At 35.7% G+C, this 27,658-nt stretch overlaps 1 protein-coding gene across 1 annotated transcript in view; it reads left to right on the forward strand.

The window, feature by feature from the left end:
* axo (axotactin) overlaps positions 1-27,658 on the forward strand; it is a 564,741-nt gene that overhangs the window by 440,554 nt on the left and 96,529 nt on the right. Inside the window, exons 28-29 of the mRNA XM_090371184.1 lie at positions 5,288-5,454; positions 24,600-24,708. Of these exons, the coding sequence (XP_090227310.1) occupies positions 5,288-5,454; positions 24,600-24,708 (276 nt within the window). The remainder of the gene's footprint in view (positions 1-5,287; positions 5,455-24,599; positions 24,709-27,658) is intronic.

The raw sequence follows: 27,658 nt of genomic DNA on the forward strand, positions 1-27,658 counted from the left end.
GGACGATAATTGGATGGGAGGGATATGTCACCCTTTTTAGGAACTGGCTGGATATGAGCAAATTTCCAAGCAGAAGGAAAAACACCTTTGGAATAAGAAAGTGAAAAAAGGCGGCAAAGAATAGGAGTAAGTTCAGGAGCACAGATTTTGAGAACAAGTGGAGAAATACCATCAGGACCTGGAGCTTTCTTAGCATCAAGATTCATCAAAATTCATCAAGATCCATCAAAATTTAAGGAAAGCTTTTGATATTGTTCCACAGAAAAGACTGCTATACAGATTGGAGCAGTGTAGCATTAGAGACATGTTACTGCTATGGTTAAAGGGATAGCTGAGTGGAAGAAGACAGAGTGGTTATCAGTCACAATCTTTCTTGCCGACCGAGCTAGCCGGGTGGGTAAAGTTCCTGCCTGGCAACCCAAAGGTCATGGGTTTGAATCCCGCCCCGGGCTTGGATCAAAGTACTGCAAAAACCTTGGGAGGTGCATTATGGCCACAGAAGCCGATGCGCCAACAACTACCAAAAAAAAAAAAACAATCTTTCTTGGACTAATGTTATTAATGGAGTCCCTAAAGTTCAGTGCTGGACCCATTGTTATTTTAAATATTTATTAATGATATAGTTAAAGGCATATTGGTCTTAATGTCCATGTGTGCAAATGATACAGAAGTTGGAGTGGTAAATGAGGATATGCTACTACAACAAGATCTAGAAAATTTAGACAGATGAGCTGAGAAGTGGCAATTGAAATTTAACATTGACAAATACAAGGTACTGCATACAGGAGTAATCCTGAGGATAATAGAAAACATTAACTTCTCTGGACAGTGCAGCCAGGCTGCTAGGACAGCTCATGGGGTTGGATCTGTTAATGATATACAGGAATTTTGCCAGCAGGAGTAATGTAGTGATTATCCTGATGTTAAGGCAATGGTTAAGCCACATGTTGAGGACTACATACAGGTCTTGAGCCTCATATTAAGAAGGATATGGATCAGTTGGAATGGATACAAAGACAAGCAATGAGATTAGTGAGCAGAATAAAAGGGTATACTTATCAAGTGAGGCTTCACTTCTATAAATTGCTATGTCTGCAAAATATGTCTGTAAGGAGATCTGATTAAGATGTTTAAGGACTTGAACGAGTTGAGTAAGCTAAATGCTGGTGGCTTCTCACCTCTTGCTCACATATTGCACGAGGAGGTATAAATTTAAATTGGGGAAGGGTAGTTGCAGATAGATATGCAAAAATTTGCTTTCATCCAGTGGGTAGATTATTGGACCAAACTTCATATCGAGCATTGTGGAAATTAGTAGTTTGAATAAATTTAATGGATAACTGAACAAATTATTAAAGATTGAAGTGATGATATGGGAATTTTTTTTTTTTTTTTTTTTGCTGATGCTGTATATGCTTGCTTTCTTGTTTGCCAATACTTAGACACCCAAAACCAGTTTTTCTTTTATTAAAATGGTTATTTGGTTACAAAAATGAATAACAATATGACGATCACAGTGTTGATGCCTGACAACCAAGTGACATTTCATTACTCAACTGAATAACTCATCAGGCCTGGGGGAGGCATTAGTATTAGTAGTGGCATAATATGATTCAAGAAAGCAAGCTTATACAGCATCAGGCAAAAAAAAAAAAATAAATAAAAATTCATACAACCATTTCCTCTAAATGTTTGTCCAGTTTCTCCTTGAATTTATTTAAGCTATCAACTTCCACAATGACAGATGTAAGTTTGTTCCAGCAATTAACCACCCGCTGGCTAAAGGCAAATTTCCACACATATATTCTGCAACTGTTTCAGAGACTGCTGGTAATCATTGGGGTACAAGTACACACATGGGTTGTGTTAGGGTGGCTAAGATGAAGAGCAGGTGCATGTATACTTGCGTGTACACCAATTCTAGGAGTCTAGTAAATAAATTTGATGAATTTGAGGTATTGCTCAAAACATCAAAGGCAGATATTGTTGGGATTTCAGAGACGTGGTGTCACACAGATATAAGGAATGCAGAACTGGAATTTGGGGAGTACAATGTCTACAGAAAGGATAGACATGATAGGAAGGGAGGAGGGGTTATGCTATTAGTTAAGAAACACATAAAATCCAAGGAAGTGAAGCCAGTTGACATCGCTGGACAGTGCAGTGTTGAGTCAGTTTGGTGTGACATAAGCATTGGGAGATCAAAATTGAGAGTAGGAGTGTGCTATAGGCCTAATGGCTCTGATGAGTATAATAAGAAACTGTACAGGGAAATAGAGTGGGCCAGTAAATCAGAGAGTCTTATAATGGGGGATTTTAATTTCCCAGATATTGACTGGAATTTGGGGCTGGTCACTCACACACTAGCAAGGCTTTTGTGGATTTATTGGATGATGTTTTCTACATCAGCATGTTCGGGAGGCAACTAGAGGGAGTAATACTCTTGATTTGATTATCAGTAGTGATTCTTCATGCATTAAGAATCTGCAGATAAATGAACCACTAGGTGGCAGTGATCACAGTGTTCTGAAGTGGGATTTACTCAAAGAGGTAACTACTATTAGGGGTAAAGGGAAGGGTTATTGCTTTCGTAAAGGCGACTACGGTGGACTGAGACAGTATTTAAATTCTATACAGTGGGATCAACTGATGATGTTACCAACAGCAAATTCAAAATGGGAAGCATTCAAAGAACTTATCTTGGAAGCTACTAGGCTTTACATACCAACTAAGAAATATTGTTCAAGGTTTAGGCCTAAATGGATGTCAGATGAACTAATGAGGCATATGGCAGAGAAGAACCTCCTTTGTAACCAAGTTACAAAGGAGGTTAGGCAGGCAAAGGCAGATTATGAGAAATCCTTGGCAAAGGATGCAAAGAAAAACAGCAAAGAGTTCTTTACTTATGTAAACTCTAGAAGGAAGGGGATGAATCAGATTGGTCCACTTGATATCGATGGGTCAACTGTTGATGATCCTGCTCAGGTAGCTAACAAACTAAATGAATATTTTGCATCGACATTCACACATGAGGAGTTATTCAGCGAGGGGAATGCCAGAGGTGTATTTAACACTGGCAGTAAGCTAGAGAATCTTGTAATAACTGAGAGTAAAGTGGGGGAGAAATTGTTGAAGATAAACACAAGAAAGGCACCTGGGGTGGATGGAATCTATCCAGTTATATTAAAGGAGGCAGCAATGGAAGTAAGCAAACCCTTAGCCATAATTATGAGAGCTTCCTTGGACTCAGGGGAGGTACCCATGGACTGGAGATGTGCAAATGTGACCCCAATTCACAAAGGAGGATCAAAGGCTGACACAAGTAATTATAGACCTGTGATTTTACCTTCTGTTTCCGGAAAATTAATGGAGGCACTGGTTAAAGAAGCACTGCAGGATCATCTAGACAAGACTTCAGTTATAGCTCAGAAACAGCATGGTTTTGTTAAGGGGAAGTCTTGCCTGACCAATTTGATTGGATACTATGATGCAGTCACAAAAGAACTGGATGCAGGGAATAACTTTGATATTATATACTTGGATCTTAGAAAGGCTTTTGATACTGTTGCACATGGAAGACTGCTGCAGAAATTGGAGCAGTGTGGCATTGGAGGCAAATTGCTGCTATTGTTGAGCAGATGGGCTGAGAGGTGGCAAATGAAGTTTAACATTGACAAATGTAAAGTACTACATATGGGAAACAGCAACCCCAGAGCAACGTATCAATTCTGTGGTACTACACTGACAGTGGTAGAGAATGAAAGCGACCTGGGGGTGGTTGTGCAGGCAGATATGAAGTTCTCTGAGCAGTGCAGACGGGCTGCAAGAGTAGCTCAAGGTGTATTGTCAATGATATATAGGAATTTTTCTAGCAGGGATGAGGAGGTGATTATTCCCTTGTATAAGGCAATGGTTAGACCACACCTAGAGTACTGTATACAGGCCTGGAGACCTCATTTCAAGAAGGATGTAGAGCTGCTGGAACGAGTACAGAGAAGGGCAACAAGATTAGTGAATGGAACAAAGGGGTGCTCTTACGAAGAAAGGCTTAAGATTCGCGAATTACAGTGTCTGGAGACTAGGCAGCAGCGAGGTGATCTGATAGAGGTGTACAAAGCCTTGAATGGTTTGAGCATGCTCAATGCTGATGGGATTCTTCCTCTTGCTCAGAATAATCACCTGAGAGGGCATAAATTCAAATTGAGGAAAGACAGATGTAGGATAGATGTGCGGAAATTTGCCTTTAGCCAGCGGGTGGTTGGTAGGTGGAACAGACTTCCATCCCTTGTCATGGAAGTTGATAGCCTAAATAAGTTTAAGGCTCGGCTGGACAGGTATTTCAAACGAACAGAGGGGTGAAGTGGAAGTGGTTATTTTTTATTTATTTATTTTACTTTAATTTTTTTGACTGATGCTTGCTTTCTTGCATCAAATGCCTCTACTAATGCTAATGCTAACTGTCTTTCCTCAGTTTGAATTTAAGCCCCCTCATGTGCATAATCTGAGCAAAGGGAAGAATCTTATCAGCATTGGGGTATGACAGAGTCAGAAAAAAATATTAATTTACAAAGATAAGTAACAATATATACTACAAATTAAAAATTTAATCAATAATAATAAACAAAAATGAATTCTTTAAATGCTAAAACAAAACTGGAAGCACAATGAAATAAAACAAACTGAGTCTAAGGTAAGGTATTGATGGTGTACCTGATGGAAATGGGAATGGGTCCATTCGAGTCCATTCACACATGATTTATAGTGTCTTTCTTTTATCTACTATCATTTGCTGCGGAATACCACATATCGTCCCCTTTTGAAATAATTTGTAGCAAATGTTGTTTTGTTTCGTTTGGTTATTCTTGTACCTGCGATGTCTCTTTGAAGTTATATAGAGGATTGAACAAATCTGTGAATGGCTATACACCAATTGATTTTAGTATATTGATTGTTATGGAAGCCATTCACACAGTGGTCAGTGAACACTTGTGATTCTGTGTGGATTTGACATGTAATGTGTTTGAATACCACACATTCCCACATCCAGCCTTTAAAAAGTAAATTTTCTGTTTCTGTTCTTGGAGTCATATAGTGCCAGATAAGTCCACAGCTATAAAAGTTACTATTAACAAACACATTAATGGCATTATGTAGAATCAAACACATTATTTGTGGATTTTTTGGTCAGAATACTTGACCACTCAGTTATTTGAAGCTTTGAATAAGAACTATTTTTTATATTTCTAAATTTTTATATGTTAATTATACTTAAACTGATTTGTATTAGGTGTAGCCATAGAACTAGAAGGAAAATATATTCAACCCTTAGAAGTTGCTTTTGGTTATCAGAAAGGAGTATTAAATGTTAAAGTAGAAGGACCTGTTAGTGAACAGAAATGTGCTGCCTTTGCAACTATGTTTGATGCTACTGAAGCCCCTCTTATTCCTGCAGAAGTAAGTTTCAACTTCACTCAACCATTTTTTTGTTATTTTTTTTGCACATATCTGCTACTCTTGGACCACAGCTGGCCTTACTTTTACTTATACTTGTTAATATACGAACTAAATTTCACACTGTAGCCAAAATAGTCAATTATCAAAATAAATAGATAATAAAACACCAAGACAACCAACTATCTACAATCAAATAGGATGATTGCAAAAGCTTGAACAGGTTTAAAATTTCAAACAACAACCTCATAAGATTGCTCCAGATTAAGATGTAAGGTGGACTTTCATGAAACTTAATTATTCTTTTGGAAAAATATATCATGTTAGTCAGTGCAGTAATCTACCTCTTTCTGCATTTATCTGTATGATGTATCTGTTTCATTTGAGGTGCTGAGTTCAATTTATGTTTCAGATATCTGTGGTACTAGTTGTTCTTGCCTTGATCTTTGTTTCTTCAATATATTTTTTATTTTCTTTAAGTTTTTGTATTAGTTGATTTATTATTTATGTAATTATTATTATTATTATTCTTACATGCTGAACAATCACAAAATAGGGTAGTCAGCCTTATGTTTCTGTTATATCTATAATTTTTGCCGATGCGCCTAATAAATCCCTAAACCAACAAAATCAGTGAAATTAAACTAAACTCTCTGGAAGCTAAACCAAAAATGCCTTTGTCACTGGCCTTTTTTTCCCCGTAATCACACTGTCAGTTTTCAAGTTCGGTAGCAGAACGATCACCAGTACTGCTTGCAATATTCTTACAGCAATTTATATCAGTTTTTGCTGGTGTACGTATATAATGTTTTTTAAACAATTCACAGTGTAATATCTTTAATAGGCAATGACAGATAACAAAAGGATTAAACTACTTGAGGATTTAAATTGAAAGATAGGAAATGACAATTACATTTACAAAGGTATTTTACAAACATTTGAAGAGAAAGGTAAACCTAACAATAATGGTAAAAGGCTACTAAGATTTTGTGCAACCTATGCACTCTTAATTACAAACACAATATTTCAACATAAAGATAACTGGAAACATTTGTTAAAGATACCATAATAGAAGCAAGAACAGATAAATTATTATGTCATCATAGAACAGGATCTTCAATAACTGGAGATAAAAGAGTAGATGGAGGATTTGAGATTATAAGTGACCATCATCTTTCATTGAGAAAATTAAAAATAGTTATTTTAGTGCCAAAAATAAGATGTAATAAGAGAGGTTAAAAGAAGTGTTGAAATGAACAAAAAACTCTCAAATTTTTCAAGAACTGTTAAATATAGAGGACCTCATTGTTCAAAAATTTGGTGATATTCCAGATGTTAACATGACTTTGGATGAAGATAAAAAAAATTTAAGAGAACATCAGTGGAAGTTGCAAAAGAGATATGTGGGGATGAAAGTCTGTAACAACAGGAAATTTGGAGTGCCATGGTGGAGCCAAAAAGTTAGAGGTAGTGAGAAAAAAGAAAAATCATTGTGTGAATAAAATTCTGGTTGTGTTAACCAAGAGGAAAGTAGAGGAGAAATTGTTGAAGCTAAATGTAAAAAAAGGCACCTGGGGTGGAAGGGATCTATCCAGTTATATTAAAGGAAGCAGAAAACGAGGTAAGCAAACCTTTAGCCATGATTATGAGAGCATTTCTGGATTCGGGAGAGGTCCATATGACCTGGAGATGGACAAATGTGTCCCCAATTCACAAAGTTTTAAAGGGAGACATGAGTAATTACATACCCGTTAGCTTAACATCTGTTCCAAGGAAAATAATGAAGTCATCAGATAAGGAAGTAGTGCAGGATCATTTAGACAGGAATGTAGTTATGCTGCAGTCAGAGCATGGATTTGTTAAGGGGTTATCTTGTCTGACCAATCTGGTTGGATACTATGATGGTAACAAAGGAACAGGATGCAAAAAAATAAATTTTGGCATCATACACTTGGATTTCAAAAAAAGCTTTGACATAAAAAAACTGCTATACAAATTGGAGCAGTGTGGCATTAAAGGCAAATTATCACTATGTATAAAGGGTGATTGAGTGGGAGGAGAGAGAGAGAGAGAGAGAGAGAGCGCGCATTTATCAATAAGCACGTCTCTTCTTGGATTAATTTTATTAGTGTAGTCCCTCCAGAGTTCAGTGCTGGGACCATTTATTGTTTTATCTATTTAATAATGATATTGGTGAAGGCATATCACGCTTAATGTCTGAATTTGCTCATGATATAAAGGTTGGCACAGTGATTAATCACAGTAATCAGGTATTTATCTAGATCTGGTTGTAGTATGCTACCACAATATGAAGCCTCTGGAAGCCTAATTTTAAGAACATTGTGGATCGGTTGGAACAAGTGTAGAGAAGAGCAAGAAGATTGGTGAGGGGAGCAAAAGGGTGTTCTTACCAGGAAATTCTTCAGTTTTGAAAATTGATCTGGAGACTAGGCACTTGCAAGGAGATCTGACTGAGATCTTGAATGGATTGAATAAGCTCAATGCTAATGGAATACTGTTGTTTTGTATATTTATCAATGATATTGATGAAGGTACATCAGGCTTAGTGTCGAAGTTTGCAGATGATACAAAGGTTGGCAGGGTTGTTAATGACAGTAATGGTAGTGTGCTACTGTAACAGGATCTAGAAAATTTTGGCAGATGGGCTAAGAAATGGCAACTGAAGTTTAACATTGACAAATGCAAAGTACTGCATATGGGTAGAAGTAATCCCAGAGAAACATACCAACTGTGTGGTACTACACTTAAGGCGTTAGAAAATGAAAAAGATCTGGGAGTAATTATGCAATCAGATATGAAATTTTCTGAGCAATGCAGACATGCTGCCAGGGCAGGTCATGGGGTTTTGTCAATGATATATAGGAATTTTGCTAGCAGGGAAAAGGAGGTGATTGTCCCTCTGTATAAGGCAATGGTCAGGCCATGCCTTGAGTACTGCATACAGGTCTGGATACCTCATTTTAGAAAGGATGTTGATTTGCTTGAACGTGTACGGAGAAGGGCAACAAGATTGGTGAGGGGAATGAAGGGATCCTCTTACCAAGAGAGGCTTAAGTTCTGCAAATTGCAGTGGCTGTAGACTAGGCACCTACAAGGTGATCTGATTGAGGTGTATAAGGCCTTGAATGGGTTGAGCATGCTGAATTCTGATGGGATTCTTCACTTGTTCGGATTACGAACCTAAGGGGGCATTAATTCAAATTAAGGAAAGACAGATGTAGAATAGATGTGCGGAAATTTGCCTTTAGCCAGTGGGTGGTTAATTGCTGGAACAAACTTCCATCTCTGTCATTGTGGAAGTTGATAGGTTAAATAAATTTAAGGAGGAACTGGACAAACATTTAGAGAGAATTGTTTTGTAAATTTTTTTTTTTTTTTTTTCTGATGCTGCATAAGCTTATACACTTGCTTTCTTGCATCACATGCCACTACTACTACTTCTTCATGCTCATACTACACATGAGGGGTTATAAATCCAAATTGAGGAAAGATAGTTGTAGGTTGGATGTGTGGATATTTGCCTTCAGCCAGAGTGGTTGATTGTTGGAACAAAACTCCCATCTAGTGTTGAGGAGTTAGGTAGGTCGAATAAATTCAAGGAAGAACTAAATAAACTATTAGATGGGATGGACATATGAAATTGGAGGTATTGGCATTTTTCTTTCTTTTTTTTTTTTCTCCTGGTTCTATATAAGCTTGCTTTCTTGCATCATTTACCACTATTTAGTCAAACATAAATTTTCACTCACTGTAAACATGGGCTAGCAAGGTACATGTCTTGCCTGTGTTATATAGAACCTTCACAAGTAGGGGAAAGGATACCATTATCCCTTTGTATAACACAATTGGTGAGACTGCATTAGAATATTATGCTCAGGTCTGAAGCCCACACGTGAAGAAAAACCAAGAACTTCTACAGAGGTTTCAGAGAAGGCCAGACAAATTGGCAGCCAGGTGGGCAGGAGCAGCAGTGCGTGGCACACGCTTCTTGATTAGACCGGGGTTCGAGCCCGTGACCACCAAATGCGGAGGATGCGGAAAGGTCAGGGAATGACCACCGCATATCCCCGGAGCAATATGGCCTTAATTGCTAATGCTCCTAAAAACCAAATAACAACAACAACAACAACAAATTGGCAAGGAGTGCTAGTCGATGTTCTTATGAATGGCTTAGAAAGTGTTTGGCAACAAGACATCTTGTCTGTGTTATATAGGACATTTTTAAGTAGAGAAAAGGATTTCCTTATCTCTTTGTGTAAGACAGCTGGTGAGACCACATTTAAAATATTGTGCTCAGGTCTGGAGGCCAAAATTGAAAAAAGACTTAAACAATTGTATTCTAGAAAGAGGTCAGAGAAGGGCAGACAGATTGGCAAGGGTACTAATCGATATTCATATGAAGAATGGCTTAGAAAGTGTGGACTGCAATGCTTTTAAACTATCTTGGGGAAGGAGGGGGGACATGATAGATGTATATAAGGCCCTGGAGGAAATCATTAAAATGAATGACAGGTATATTTTCACTTGCAAAAGAGAAAAGAACCAGGCTACACAAAACTTTAGGGAGAAGTACAGGGCTGGATCTAATGAAGTTTACTTGAGCATAAACTTGGCAGTGTGATGTAGACCATTGGAATGAATTGTCTGCACCATTAGTCAAGGTTGTTAGTTTGGTCAAGTTCAAAGCATAATTGGATAGACACATTTTGGCTGTAGGGAAGATATCAATGATAGAATTTTTATTTTTGGCAGATGCAGAAAAAGCTCTCTTTTTTGCATCATTTAGTCATTATGATACTCATACTAAGTGTTTCATTTTGAGAGGAACTAATTGCCCACAGCCTGCACACTCAACTGATCTAACTGTACCATATAGACAATAGTCACATATGGGGACTGTCAGGGAGAAATTTAAATGATCCCATTCAAAATATTCTGCAAGCTCTGCAGAAATTTGTTCTACAAGACCATTGAGAGATGTTTACAAATCTTGGAAAAAAGTTTAGATCATGGACACTTGACAACATTCTATGTTAATGTGTATAATAGTTAAGTTAATGTTAATTGTTATCAAGTCATATCATATTTTTGTAATATGATATAAAAAAGTCAAACAGTATCCATTTATTATCTTGAAGTAAGCAAGCCCTGATACATCAATAGAGGTTTAAAGAGGCAGATATCATAAAAAGTTAAAAAGCAAAAGTGAAATAAAAATACATTAATTTATAATAACAAAGCAAATGTTAAAATGCTAAAGCATACAATTGTTTAATAGTAAACTAATAGGAATGTTCAAGTATGAAAACACTGAAATGTGAGACAAAACTTGGTAACTAACCCCGGGGCCTCACATCTGGTGAGTATGGGCTTGGCACACCCAGGGTCCTGAGCTGGATATCATCATTCTTCTCTTTCTTGATGATTCCTTTTTTCTCTCTCTCTCTCTCTGAATTTTTTTTTTTTTGCTGGTTCAGCATAAGCTACAGGCTTCCTTGAACCATATGGCTAATAATAATAATAATAAAATAATAATAATAACTAGCAGACATTAAAAGAAAATGCTATTATTTATGATAGTAATTGAAAAAAATTAAAGCTGTTTCTTTAGGCTGTAGAGTCATGGCATACATTTGACCACTTTTTACAACACACATGCATGCATGCATGCACAGCAGTCCTGAAGACTAGATGTTTTGTCCTGAAGTGAAGAAAGCTTGAGGAAAGACAGTTGCTGAAACAGACCTCCATCTTTTGTTGTGGAAGTTTGATTAGCTTAAATAAATTTAAGGCTGATCTAGACAAACATTTGGAGTGACCGGATGGGTGAAATGGAAGGTTTTTTTGAGCTGATGCTATATAAGCTTGCTTTCTTTGCATCATATGCCTCAACTAATGCTAATGCTGTCTTCTTTGCATTAAAATTACAATCACTTATCAATGAATGATAGGATACATATTTCCTTTTTTGAAATAAGTTAAAAAATATAGTGCAATTATGCATGTGATGAAGGATCGGCAATAATTTTATACTTTTTTTTTTTTTTAACTTTTAAAATAGGATGCATAACCAAACAAGTTATCTAGAAAATGCTGAACGTAAAGCTACAGCATGACGAGAGAATATAAATAACTAATTCACAAGCTTAGAGAGAGGGGGGTAATGAAACAATAGAATTATATGGTATTATAATCAAAGGAAAGAGATTTCAGGATGTTGAGAACATAAAGAAAAATGCAAATGCTGAACTGAACATCATGTGCCTTCACTGACACTTTTGAGAAACTATTAGAATGGTGTAATAAGTGCATTCAATCAGGTGGTGATTGCTTTGAATAAAAATAAAACCATTTTTGAGCTTCTTCACTCACTTTGTGTTCCTTTTATTGCACCGGTCTGGGAACTTTATTGCTCACCTCATACATCATGCAGCAGAGGACAAAAGCAGTCATAGCACATGAGTGTCAGAAGCACCTTCCAATCGAGAAATTTTTTTTAAAAAAAGTTTAATAAGATACAGAACATAGGCATTATTTGTCATATAATGCTGATCACTAGTATTTAGTATTTTTAATCTTTGGAAAAAAAAAATGTAGAATTTAGAATTACCACAAAAAATTGTATTGTTTAGTACTGCAGATTAAATAGTGTATACTACCAGTATGGGGGGGGGGGGGGAATAATATATATAATGTGTGGTTTGTAGAATAAATAAAGTGTCTGTGAAAATGGAAATGAAAAAGTACACAAGGTGCCAGAACTAAGAGAAGTTTAAGGAATAGTAGAAAGTGGAAGTGCAGTAGTGGTTAAACAGGTGAAAGAATTTGAAAAATGAACTGGGCTGAGGGGGGTGGGAAAGGAATATACAAGTAAATAAATAACACTATATTCAGATATGGGATGGCAACTTTAGCAAGAGGTCGAATCAGGGGATGGCAGATATGCAAAATCTGAATATAGTAGATGAAAATATGATACATAGCCAGGAAATTCATCAGGGGACTACTCCTCTATTTTCATCTACTCTATTCAGATTTTGCATATTTGCCCTCCCCTGATTTGACCTTTTGCTAAAATTGCCCTCCCATATCTGAATACAGTGTTATTTATTTATTTATTTACTTGTATATTCCTTTCCCCCCCCTCAGTCCCAGTTCATTTTTTCTCTAGGTTTTTCAAATTCTTTCATCTGTTTAACCACTACTTCACTTCCACTTTCTACTATCCCTTAAATGTCTCTTAGTTCTGGCACCTTGTGTACTTTTCATTTCCATTTTCACAGACACTTTTTATTCTACAAAAAACACATTATTTATATCCTTTTGCTTCCTCTACTGCTGCACTGCACGTTTTGGAGCATTAGACATATTATAACTTTTGTTATTTTGCTTCTTAACTGTTATATATTACTGCTATATATATATATATATATATATATATATATATATATATATATATGATATAAAATGCTTATAAATTACATTGCTTTGTAAACTTATAGATGGAAAGCATTTAATTTCTGTGCAGTTCAGACTACATGGAAATGACAGGGAGGGCAAAAATGAATTTACAATATATTACAGGATTTAAATTAACAAACTATTACAGAAATTGAACTGTTAACAAAACTTAAACCACTAGTGAAGTTAAATTTAAGCTACCAAACAGAAGTTACGAAGTTCCCGCCAAAATATCGATAAGAAAGGCCTTCTGAATATTAAGCTTTCAGACCACATGGAAATGACAGGCTGGGAAAAAAATAAATTGACTGAAAAATTAAATAACGATGAAACTGGCTCTGTTATCTGTTTGCTACAACTTTATATGTCATGTTTTTTTTTTATATGTTACGGTACAAATTCACCTGTTTTTTTGATGCCAACAGTATTCTGGAAGTATTAATCACATTATGAGGCAGTTATGATGGTTAGATTTTTTGTGGAAATGTGCCTTGCCATTCCACAGAATGTCAAGACCAAATACTATCCACTTCTATCCTAGCTAGGAACTTAAGAATAGTGTTTGTTTTTAGTATCTGATGATGTTAGCTGTTGCATCATAATGATGATGCAGCTAACACATGATGTGCAAAATGCTGGTTACAATACATGCTTCAGTGGTACTGTGCAGGTACCAGTGAAGCATATTTAATAAACAGTTGACTGTAAAATGTTGAGTTGTGAAATTGCCCTGGTGAAAACAAAAGCAATCTCACTTCCCTTAAATGGAGTGAAGTTGGTGAGATGGCATAGGAACAAGTGTCTGCAATGGATGCCATCCTGTTGCTTGAAGCCCATTCATTCCATTGTGCAACACATTTTATGAATGAACTCCCACGCTCATTTTGTATAGCAGTATTGTGGAAGCACTGCCAGGGAATTGTAGTAATAATAATAATAATAATAATGGAAAATGATGCAAAAAAGCAAACTTGTATACACAGAACTGCCATAAATACTGTCACATGTGTTACTACATGTAGCCACAAAATAAAAAGACACAGGAACACAAAACTCTGAAGGTTTATTCTTGAACACCCAACAAATGAAGCAACACGACACTCATTCAAAATGCCTCCCCCCTGTTTTTTTTTACACAAGACCTGAAATGTTCCAGCCATTCATCAATAGAAGTATGCACAACATCCAGTGAGAAATTGGCCACAGCATGCTCCAGTGATCTTGTCAGGCCCTCCAATGTGGCATGCCACAGACCATCCCTTCCAAAATAGCTCACAAATGGTAATCAAGTGGATTAAGATCTAGGCTGGCAGGCGGCCATTCGTCATGCTTGATGAAGTCAGGCACATTCTCTGTCAGCCGTGTTTGGGTGATCTTTGCATTGCAGGCAGGCTCTGAGTCCTGTTGGAAGATCCAGTGCTGACCATTGAAAAGAGTCTGATTGAGAATATCATTCAGGTACACCCTTGCACTGGTTTTCACCCCTGAACACAAAAATGCATCTTTGTTACGCCTTCGTAGGAAACTCCCCACCAAACCATTACTGATGCTGGATAATGACCCCTTTTAATGGCCTGACATGCTTCTGCAAAGCTATGGGTATACACTTTGTCATTTTGACAGTTGTAACTCTCCTCAATAGTAAAAATCTTTTCATCTGTGAAGAGTATCTGTCAATGCTTACCATTCACATACTGACACTTCAGTGCCTCTGCTATCTGTCCGAGCCTTATACACTCAGACAGATTTTATCAGACAACGACAACATGTCAGTTATATTTAAATTTTTACAACTTATTAATCTAAATAATTTTATCTAGAATGTTTTTATCATTTTATGCATTATAAACTTTTTATATCATATACTCCTTTACAATAATATATAAACAATTATAATATTATATTTTTATATTTTACACCTTTTTGACTTGACGCATTATAGCAATTATAGCATTAGATGCTAATGTGCCATAAAATCCTAAAACAAACAAACAAGCAGTGCCTCTGACCTTTTTTTGCCTCTGTTCCATCAGAGCTGGAGTTAGAAACTGTCCTATTCTCCTGCGGTAGGCATTCATCCCTAGATCACTTTTGGTTATGCGTGACATCGATCTTGGCGATATTCCCATTTCTCTGGACATGATTTGTTTTCGTAGGGGATTCCTACAAATTCTGTTCTCCACCGCCTTGATAGCTGCAGGGGTCCCCACAGTTCTTGGGGGGCCGGACCGGGGCCTGTCATCAATTCTCTATTGTTCATTTGAAAATTGTAGATTTAGAGCAGCTTAAATTAATAACAGAACATAATACCCCACCCTCAATCGGACCTCTACTAATGGGGACAGGTAGTCATGCACCTGGATTTCCAAGTGAAACCTTTCAAATTCCCAAACTATTAGTGTAATACGATGGGGCGGGAAAATTTTCCTTCTAACCTACTTCTCGTCCTTTCACCTACTCAAACACCCCCTCCCCACTACGCTTTTGAAATACAGCAATGGACATGCCCGTATTTCAAACAAAACACGGCCTACGACGCATGTTCACTCTCCTTTGAAGATGGCATTAATGAAGCCCCAGATGATGTCCTGAAGCCCCATCAGGCTTCAGGACATCATCTCCCTTCTTACTTATAATTACTCCCCATGCATGGATTTAGGACAAAAGCTTGCTTTTATTCCTTTGTCCTCCTACTAGATATATGCAATTTCAATATCATTCAAATTTACATCTCACCCAGATGCAGCCATTCCTGAAAAAAATCTCAGGTAAAAATTTTTTATGCCTTAAAATATAATATTTCTAAAATTTAATATTCCAAAAATAGCCTATACCATCCTATTTGGTAAAAAATGTACAAAGTTGATTTTAAATTTGAAATGAGAACACAGATCCACTACAAGGAAAAATCACAATAAATTATTAGCATTTGTCTGGTTTTATGAAAATTAGTGGGTCTCGACTACACAAGTTGTCCAACATGTCTAATAAAGTTTTGAGACTTTAGGACTTCCATAATATTTTTTGACACTATGTCGTATATCATAATCTAGCTATTTGATGTTTCATAGCCGCTAAAATGTGTCGGACAAATGCTTCAGTGAATAATCCATTGCTCTATTTCAAAAGTGTGCAACCCTCATTTCCTGAACATTTCAATTTATATGAAGTAACCTTAAGATATTTCCAACAAAAAACGCACATTGATTTCTTACAAAAATGCATATGTTCACAAATTATTCCAAAATTCGTGCAAATAAAAATACAAGCAAGTTATAGAAATTTTAGAAGAGAGTTCAAAAGAGCTGCTATATCCATAGTAAAACGTGCACTAAAACAAAGTACCCATGCAAAGAAAAACCTTCTACACTATATCCACAGAGTAAAAAATCGACTAAAATCACTTCTTCCTGCACCTACAGGATAGAATCAAATTTCATACTGAAATACTTACTATAAGACATGAGAAAAATGGAACCCCCCTTTTAAAATAACAGCGACCACAATCTGTGGGTATGAACAGAACAGATTCTGCGAACAGTGAATTCGTCACCAACCTATCCAACTATAACTTAACCAAAGACAAACACAATCTCCTCTATAAAGGTCTCAATTACAGCGTGACCCCCAAAAAAGACCCCATACAACAAATATGTAATAAAAGCCCAAACAGGCTTATATAGCCACAGCAATAGAAAAAAACTAATTAAACAAATAAATAATGTGATAAACAAAAAACCAAATCTTACTCCCAACCTTTCAAAAGAGGAATTTCAGTGCATCAAAAAATTAGCCACAAATAAAAACATCATCATTCAAAACGCCGATAAAGGCAATTCTCAATAGTCTTAATAAACAAATCCGATTATGACAACAAATTTACAAACCTCCTACAAGATCCTACAAACATGTACCAGCAACTAGGAAAAAATCTTATCCCCACCATCAGATCAAAAATCAAAAAAGAACTAAAAAGATTACAAGAAATTTGCACACAGATCTCATAGCCCATACAACACGTTCACCATACATATTTGGTGTCACCAAGTTACATAAACCTGACAAACCATTGAGGCCCATAGTAAGCTTCAAATATACAGCAAACTTAGCAAAATTTATGATTGATATACTAAAACCTCTAATGAATTATTCCAAATATTGCATTAAAAACATGGAACACCTATTTTCGTCAATCAAAAATATAAAATTAGAACCCAATGACAAATTATATTCCTTCGATATAAAATCACTATACACAAATGTACACCCTCAAAAAGCTGTGAAGGCTATTTGGGACATGTTATGCAATGATCCCACACTTAAAAAAAGAAAAAATTAAATATTTCTGATATAACAAACTTACTAAATATACTATTATCAGCTAATTATTTCACCCATGAAGGAGATTTTTACCAACAAGTATATGGGGTACCAATGAGCAGTTCCAAAAGTGGACATATCTCTGAATTTTACCTCCTGGAAATAGAAAACCACATCATATCCAAGTACCCTTCCCCATCTCTTAAATTTTATGGAAGGTACATAGATGATTGTCTGCTTATAGGCAAACTAGACACCATAAATACCATCTTCCATGAGTTGAATATTGTAGATGATAATGTAGATGTTGAATAATTGAAAATGAAGAAAACAACAGGATAAACTTCCTAAATTTATCATTAACAAGAGATGCCACCAAAATCAACACTAAAATATACCACAAACCTTATCAGCTATGCCCCCCCCTCACAAAAAATCAATCCTAGCCCAGTTCAACAATGCATTCAGGTGTTCATCTACATAGGATGAACGCAAACAGGAAATCGAAACGCTTAAGGACAGATTTTCCAACCGAGGTTACCCAAAATGACTCATAAATGGTGTCTTAAATACTGCCAAAAAAAAAAAAAAACAGTAAAGAAAAACCAAAATGAGAAGCACTAAAAAAACAACAGATAGGACTCCAATATATTGAAACGTACCAACAACCTTTGGAAAAAAAAAAAGCTTCAACGATTCCAGAGTAAAGCTAGCCTTTGGCAGTTCCAAGAAACTATGCACATACCTAAAAAAGCCCAACTAACAACAAAAAAACAATAGGTTTCAAACAACAAACAAATGTAGTTTATGCAATTCCTTGCACACCAGACTACAATTGCATATATATAGGCAGCATGAGAACATTGTTACATACAAGAATCCAAAAGCAGTTTAAAAGTAGCCGCAAATAATAAAGAAAAAATAGACTAGACAAAAAAAAAAATAATAGTTCCGAATTGATAGCTCACCACTTAGAACACACCACGTTACCTGTCCTTTGAAAACATGGTAATAATAGAAAACAAGACACAAAATTTAAGTTAGAAACCAGTGAGACTAGCAATGACATCAACAAACAGATCAATAAACATACATAGACCAATAATAATCTCTGAAGAATGGAACCTAAAACAAATATCCTATAAGTTCAAATTTAATAACAGAACATACCCCCCCCCCCCCCGTGGGGACAAGTAGTCACGCACCCAAATTTCCAAGTGAAACCTTTCTTTTTCTTCTTTCTTTCTTCCTTTTCTTTTCTTTTTTTTTTTTTTTTTTTAAACCTTTAAGCTGCTCTAAATCTACAATTTTCAAATTCCCAAACTATTAGCGTAATATGATAAGGCAGGAAAATTTTCCTTCTATCCTACTTCTCCTCCTTTAACCTACTCAAACATACCCACCACACTTTTGATATACGGCAATGGAACATGCCCGGGCTACAAAAGATGGCCTATGACATGTGTTCACCCTCCTTTGAAGATGGCATTAACGAAATGCCCCCATCAGGCTTCAGGACATCATCTCCCTTCTTACTTATAATTACTCCCCATGCAAACTATTTTCATTAGAAAAAAATGAAATTGAAACATCCAACTTTATCACAGGATTTAAAACTTGCTGGAAATTAAACCCAAAGATTTCTGACTGTGAAAGTAATGAACAGCATTTCTTGTGCTTGGAGAAGTGGAAAACCTTAAGTACACAGTTGAAGTTTCAACAAACTATTGACCACATTCATCAGACAGTACTGGATAATGAAAGAAAGAAATGGAGAGATGTTTTACATCGGCTTTTAGATTAATCTTATTTCTGGCTCGTCGGAGTCTTCCTTTTCGTGGACATGATGAATCCATATTTTGTACAAATAAAGGAAATTTTAGAGAAAAGGTAGAGTTGCTATCAAATTTTGACCCCATTTTGAAAGAACATATTTTAAGAATTGAACATTCATCTGATAGGAAAGAACCATATTTATCGCCCAAGATTTAAAGTGAGTTTATTAACATTTTAGGATATTATGTGAGAGAAAAAATAGTAGCTGATAATATAAAACAAGCTAAATATTTTGAAATTCTATTTGACATTCCACCAGATGTGTCCCACATCTGGTGTACTGTCACATTGACCAAATGTGTAAAGTAATTGGATATGTTCACATTGTAGGTGACAAGGTTGAAGTGAAGGAGTCTTTTAAGGCTTCTTCCCATTGTTGGAAAGACTGCTGCTGAACTCACAGAAGAAATTTTGAATAATTTAGAAAAGGATGGAGTTTATATAAATCTGTGCTGTGGTCGAGGCTACGACAATGTTGCACCATGGCAGGAATTTATGGTGGGGTCCAATCTAAAATCAAGGAAATTAATCCCAAAGCATTGTTTATGCCCTGTGCAAACACTCATTAAATTTATGCAGAGTGCATTCATTTGCAAACGTTGCATCATGCATAACCTTCTTTGGAACTTTGAAAAACCTTTATTCTTTCTTTTCAGTCTCTCCACACCTTTGGGACATAATGAAAAAACATACAGGAACGACAGTCAAAAGACTTGCCCAGACAAGGTGGAATGCGCATTATGAATCTGTAAATATGGTCAAAATGAATTTCGAAAAAATAACTTCCGCTCTACAAACATTGTGCGAACCTCAAGAGAATATAAATACCAGAGGGAACGCTGAAATTTTATTATCATCCGTATGTGATTTTTCTTTTCTAAGTAATCTTTCTTTCTGGCACGAAATTCTACAAGAAGTTAACCTTACATAAAAATATTTACAAAAAGCCTGGAAAAATGTGTAGTAAAGTTACAGACCTTAAAATTATTTATTAATGAAGAAAGAAGTTGTAGAACGGGCTCTTCAATTCGCAAATACAACGTGTGAGGAAATAGGCATTTCAATAGAAAGAAGAGGAAGAATAAGGATAAAAAAAACAAATACCAGGAGAAATGACGAAGGATTGCTGGACTGTCACTTCAAGAAGAATTAAAAAGAGCAATGTATGAATGCTTGGATAGGTTTCGTTGAGAATTAGAGGTTTGTTCAAAAGTTTGGTGGATGAAAATCTTTAAACCTTTGTCATTATTCAACCATATATCACTATATAACCTTTCCAAACATGCTCCAGAATGATGATAATTTCTCAGTTTGGTGCCCGGTGTGTCTGTTGAAGAGATGAACTTGTTCAAATGGAGGCGAATATACGTGCAAATTAAGATGAAGTTCCTGTGAACCATCTATATAGTCAACATTATTTGCAGGGATATCTCTCCTAACATATGCATTATGATGTAAAAAATTACATCAAATTTTTGAAGGGGGGCCAAATCCTAAGGTGATATTTGGTGTTTTATCTGATTATCAAAGCAAAACAGAAGACTGGCTTAAATATGCCAATTTTTATAAAAAAAAGATAGACATGGAACCTTGTGGATAAAGGAAATGGAAAGTTTAATGTGATCATCTTAGCATGGTTTGAAGGACAGTCTTCTATTCATGGCCATCCCAACTCTCGCTGTTTCATGAAAATATTAGCAGGAACGTTAGTAGAAGTTCTGTTTGATTGACCAGCAGATAATAAAGACAAAGAAATGCATATGTTAGGAGAGACATCCCTGCAAGAAAATGATGTTGGATATATTCAACCGTATAATTTGATTGTTGCAAAGAAAGAATATGAAATGCATATTTCAAAGCTGATTGAAATTTTCGATGAATTTCATCATGAAGAAATATTATTAGAAATTGGCCGACTAAGAAGTCACTTACAAGCTGCAAAAATAACCGTTGAGGAAGCACGGGGCTAGCCACAAGCATGTTCAACTGGTTCTGTCGATCAGGGCCACGTGCTTAGATGGTCTAAGTAATAATATCATCTACATCTTTTCTGCATATCTATCAATGAACCTACCGCCATCTTAATGTCTAGTTACCCACATTATCATCACTCCAAGAGTGCTTGCACTAGTTGACTAAAATTGCTAGAAGTAGAGCTATTATTATGTTTAAGGTTTTTGTTAACAGTATGTTTATCCATAGCTCTTTGCGAAAGACACTTTTTCAAATTAAAATTAATTAAAAATTACTTCCACTCATCAATTGGTCAGACGAGATTATCAAATCTATCATCTATTGAAAATGAATATGCCAGTAAAATTAATTTTGATGAGGTTATCGATATATTTGCCAAAATGAAGACATGAAAATGGAAACTATAAATCTCTTCTGTTATTGATTTTCACATTTTGTATCTCTTTTTCTCTTTTTGTTGTTCTATTAAATATCACATACAGTAAATACACTACACTTTATTCACTGAATTTTTAATGTTCCTTAGTTTTCTGTGATTTCTTAAAATCAATTAGTTTTTAGACTTTTATTTTTTTTTTCAAGTTGATAACATTATTTAGGGGGTGACACCAGAAGGATCCACCCCAGGTGCAAAAGACTGGAGCTATGCTGCTGTACACTAGCGAGACTTTGTGGATTTCTTGGATGACTGTTTTCTACAGCAGCATGTTAGAGTGGCAACAAGAAGCAGCAATATTTTTCACACATTAAGAATCTACAGGTAAAAGACACACTGGATGACATCAATCACAATGTACTAATGTGAATTTAATTAAAGACTATTAAAGACAAACTACTGTCAAGGGTAAAGGGAAAAGCTTTTGCTTTCGTAAGGGCGACTACAGTGGTCTCAGATAGTTTTTAAATTATGTGCAGTAGGATTACTGATAATGTTGCCAACAGTAAATTCTAAATGGGAAGTATTCAGGGAAGTAATCAAAGAGGTTTTTCATACCAACAAAGAAATACTGTTCAAAGCTTAGACTAAATGGATATCCAATGAACTATTGAAACACAGCAGAGAAGAAAAGTGTGTGGGATGCTGCATATAAATTATAAGGTGATACAGAAGCCTATGGTAGATATAAATTAGTCTGTAATCGAGTCACAAAGGCAGTTAGGTAAGCTAAGGCAACGTGAGAAGTCTGGCAATGAGTGCAAAGAAAAACATCAAAGACTACTATGCTAATATCAATAGTAGAAGGAAGGGGTTGAATCACATTGGGCCACTTGATGTCTATGGTTTAACTGCTGACTCTGCTCAGGTTGCAAACAAATTGAATAGATATTTTCTAAGTACATTCACACAATTCAGTTCATTGCATCTACATTCACACAATTCAGTTCATTGCATCTACATTCCCACAGTTCAATTAAATGAAGAATTCTTTAAGAGTAGGGGATGTCAGAATTTTATAAAACTAACAAGGAGTTAAATTACTTTGTGATAACTGAAAGGAAAGTGGAGAAGATATTGTTAAAGATGAGCATAAAAAAGGCACCTTGGGGTGGATGGAATCTATCTAATTATATTAAGGAAGGCAGCAAAATAGTTAAGCAAACTCTTAACCATATTTATAAGATTTTTGATACTGTTGCACGTAAAAGACTGCTGTACAAACTGAAGCAATGTGGCATTAAGGAAAGTTACTGCTATAGATAAAGTGATGGATAAGTGGAAGAAGACAGAGAGTAGTTATCAGTGAGCACTGCTCTTTGTGGACTAATTTTATTAGTAGAGTTACCAAGGTTCGGTGTTGGGTCCATTGTTGTTTTCATGTTTATCAGTGATATTGATAAAGGTATATCAGGCTTAATGGCAAAGTTTGCAGATGATACAAAGGTTGGCAGGGTGGTTAATGACAGTCATCAGGGTGAGCTACTGCAACAAGAGATATGAAAATTGTATTGATGGGTTGAGAAATGGCAGTTGAAGTTTAACTGACAAATGTTAATGGTACTGGGTAACTTATCAACTGTGTGGTATTACACTCAGGGAAGGGGAGAGTGAAAGTGACCTGGGATAATTGTGCAGTCAGATATGAAGCTTTCTGAGTAGTGCAGACAGGTTGCCAGAGTAGGTCATGGGGTCTTGTCAATGATATACAGGAATTTTGCAAGCAGGGATAAGAGAGTGATTATCCCCTTGTATAAGGCAATGGTCAGGCCACACCTTGAGTACTGTATACAGGTCTAGAGGCCTCACTTTAGGAAGGGTATAGATCTGCTGGAATGGGTGCAGAGAAAGTTAACCAGATTAGTGAAGGGAACAAAAGAGTGCTCTTACATTCACCTGTGGGGAGATCTGATTGAGGTATTTAAAGCCTTGACTGGATTGAGTAATATGAATGTTAATGGTATTCTTCCACTTGCTGAGGTGACATAAATTTGAAGTTGAGGAAGGATGGTTGCAGGATAGATATAAGAAGTTTTCCTTCAGCCAGCAAGTGGTTGATCATTGGAACAGGCTTCCATTTGTTGTTGTGGAAGTGGATTTGTTCAATAAATTCAAGGAAGAACTGAACAAATTCTTTGATGGTGCAGATGGGTGAAATGTGTTTTTTTTTTTTTTTTTTGCTTTCCTTGCATCATTTGCCATTACTACTGCTACTAGTAGTATTACTACAGTATGCATGTGCTTAAGTTACAGGATAACCAAATATTTTCCTGAAGTTGAAGGATATAGTACTGTGTTAGCTTAAAAGTTTACTTCACTGTGAAGGTATTGAAATTTGGAATAAAATTCATTTCACTGACAAAGCATGCTTTCACTCTAATGGCTATGTCAACTGTCAAAACTCAATATGAAGTACTGAAAATCCACACATTTTTTGTGAAATCCCCTTACATGCACAAAAAATTGGTGTTTATTATGGAATGCCTTGAAGAAAGATAGGTGGGTCCATATATTTTTGAACAAGCTGTCATCTCTGATGTTTACTGGAACATCATTATGCAGTTCATTGCATTGCATTGCTAGGGGAAAAAGATATCTGGCTCCAACAAGATGGAGGAAGTTGCTATACTGCATGCTCTACTGCTGAAATGTTGCAAGAGTTTTTTTTTTTTTTTTTTTGGCATTGAATCATACAAGGACTTTGGCTAACTTGGTTCCCCGATTTAACATCCCTGGATTTCCTTCTATGGGGTGATTAAAGTAGAAAGCTTACAAGAGCAATCTACAAAGTATCCAGAAGCTCAAAGTGAGCATTTGTTGCAACTTCATCAAAAGAGCGAATTTGGGTATTTCTAACAATGGAAGACACTTCCAGCATTGTTTATAAACTATTATTTGTTAATTATTGTAATAATAAATTGTATTTTCCTTTGATAATTTTTTGGTTTATCTTTAAAATAGACCATTTTAAAAGTAAACATAGTACTCTTGTATAACTGACATTAAATATTTAAAAAAAAAAAAAATGGATTGTTCAACATTGTCAAATGCAATGGTATTAAATTTTTATTTTGGGTGCTCTACCTGATATATTCTCTAGATTCAAGGCCCAGCATGGTTACCAGAACCGCCAGTATTAATTCCATACAATGGAAACACAGCTCCTTGGCTGGGACACCATCTTCAATATGTGAAAAGTGCCAGTGGGCGTAAGTAATTATTAATTCTCTCTTTTTCTCAGATATGTCACACAATATCATAATGACTTTTGTTTATATAATAAACCCATAATAAAATATATATTTAAAAGTTTCTATAATAAATAGTAAAGGTCCCTATAATTAATACAGTGAAGGCCTCTACAGCTGAGAAAGGGTGCCTCCATAGCCAGGTGGGCAGGAGCAGCTGTGCATAGCACACACTTCTTGATTAGACCAGGATTCGAGCCTGTGACCACCAAATACAGAGGATGCGGAAAGGTCAGGGAATGACCACCGCATATCCTCGGAGCAATATGGCCTTAGTTGCTAATGCTCCTAAAAAAAAAAAAAAAAAGTTCACTATGACAAATTGTCTTTACACAAAATTATTCAATGGAGTAAGTTTATATTACAACTTGAAATACCTTCATAAATGTCATTAATACACATCAAAAATTCAGTACTCAGCAGCACTGAATCTTGTGGGACCTTGTATATGACAAGGTTAATTAAAAGCAATGAGCTTTTATAACCATTGTCTGTCTTGTACATTTTCTCTAGTATATGACAAATAGATTCTCCATTTGTTGTTTGTTTGGATAGAGCTGCATTCAGATCTCATCAGAGACTGGAAGAACTGTTGAACTTTCATTCTAAGCTGCAGTTAGCCACTTCACGTGGGAGAAGTTGCATCATCCGCACCCATTGAGTTATTCTGGATTTTTCATCCTCAATAAGGTGTAAATTGGCCCTTTAGTGCATACATATGCATTCCCTTATATAGACATAATACATAGCAAAATACCATATGAATTAGTATATCACAAGAACTGGTACATCCAAATTAGTAGATGCACCCCCCCCCAAATAAAATGCCTTTTACTACTTTAATCATGCCATTATCTGCAGTTACAAGTAGAAATAGAGATGATTAATTTATAGAATAAACCCAATTTTTTTTGTCACTAATCTGATTACCAAGACATGATCTTCGTTTATAAAGTCATGGTGTAATTTCCCTTATAATTTCATTCATATCCAGATGATCCTGTGTTATATTATTAGCTAGAGACTTCATAATGGCACAGAAGTCAGACTTGCATGTTTGTAGTTATTCATTTCACCTTGTGAATAGTAGAGATCTTTGTACATCTGTCTATCGAAAATTTGCATCAATCCACAGTTCTCTTATTGTAATTAAAGATTTTATATTGTCTTTTGCTACTGCCTTTAATGAAATTGTGTTTATTTCATCAGCTTCTGTTTTTTTTTTTTTTGTTTTTTTTTTTCTCACTTTAAATCATGAGGCCTTCTCTTCCAGTACCTTTTTAGTTATCAAAAAATCTCATTTTCCTCTCAATTAAACACTAACTGCACTGCTGGTATGACAGATGTTAAAAAACTACATTATATATCTTACATCTGTTGATTGCTTTTCTATTGTTCAATAAGCAAACAATTCTCTGCTATTGTTTTTTTTGCACTCTCTGCCAGTGATTTCTCATCATCTTCCTTAACGTGCTTAACTTTTGTGTCACTAATCTGATTACTCAGACGTGATCTCCCCATAATAAAGCAATGGTGTGATTTCCCTTATAATTTCACTCCTGTCCAGATGATCCTATGTTATATCATTAGCTATAGACTTCATAATGGCACAGAAGTAGACTTGCACATTTGTAGTTATCTATTTCACCTTGTGAATAGCAGGGATGTTTGCACATCTGTCTATTGAAACTATGCCTGAATCCATGGTTCTCTCATTATGTAATTAACTTTATTATGGTCCAATTTCTTTTCATCAGCTTGTTAGTCATCGGCCCTTTTAATGTTTGTTTTGGTCTATGCTTTAAATGTTTTAGAGATAGTTGAACCACAAAATAGACAGCAAATTAATGTTGTTAATAGGATTATAGGTAAGGCAAGGTACTGTTCTGCTCCTATGAACTAACCACTCTTAATATCAAAATAAAAATAAACTAAAAATAAAAATATAAGAATAAATAAAAATAAGATAGAAAGAACCAAAGCAACACTCACCCATGTATGGAAGAGTGAATGTACAGCTCCTTGCCCAAAGAGACATACACACACACACCACCAAAGAATAAGCCCCACTTAAATATAATAACATAAAATACCACAAAATGCCTCTTCAAAGGGACACTTGTGAACTTCAAAAGGGTTGTATGTTCTGTTTTACTGGTCATTATCACAGCCCAAATAGTAGTGAGTACCCCGATATGCCTGAACCCAAAGAAATAATGAACTAAATCCAAAATAAATTATGGCCATTACTCTCTACAGAATAAATAAGGAAACATAACAGACAAAATGCAATTTAAATATCAACTCTTCCAGTCAACAAATTGAAACAGTGTGCAATATACAATTAAAAATTCATAATAAATAAATTAAACTTAAATAGACTCAGTGGCATAGCTACCATGTAGGGGCCTGGCATCTTTGGCTGTCTCCTCTTTTTTCAATTTTCATTAATTAAGTATGGGCCCAAACATGTTCTTTGCCTCCGGGTCTGAAAAAGGGATTTTTCGAATGGATACTGAATAGATCACATTAACTTACTAATGAAAAGCAATAATAGAATAAATTGAAACATAAGAAAAAATCTGAATGAAAATCTCTTTGCTTGCTTATGATAGATGGCACAATATAGTTAAAGTAGACTCTTGCACCATTAAATAAACTTTGCTTATACTCAGGACAAGCACATGGTCAGAGAAGTTCACAAGACAGAGAATAAATACAAACATCTCTTATTTAGTAGTTGCACAGGCTTGAACCATAGCCACTCAAAGTGCGTCAACTTATGCACCCTCACACCTGACCATTTGGTCCTAAATGCCAAGTGTTCTTGTAGCGAAGCAAATCTTTTTTGCAACTTATAATGCAATCTATTTCAAACCGACAGTTCCTATTTAGTTCTTGTTGTTTTTTT

The sequence above is a fragment of the Mastigoproctus giganteus genome, chromosome 4 (assembly GCF_048544385.1).
Source record: "Mastigoproctus giganteus isolate SK-2022 chromosome 4, ASM4854438v1, whole genome shotgun sequence".
NCBI classification, from domain to species: domain Eukaryota; kingdom Metazoa; phylum Arthropoda; class Arachnida; order Uropygi; family Thelyphonidae; genus Mastigoproctus; species Mastigoproctus giganteus.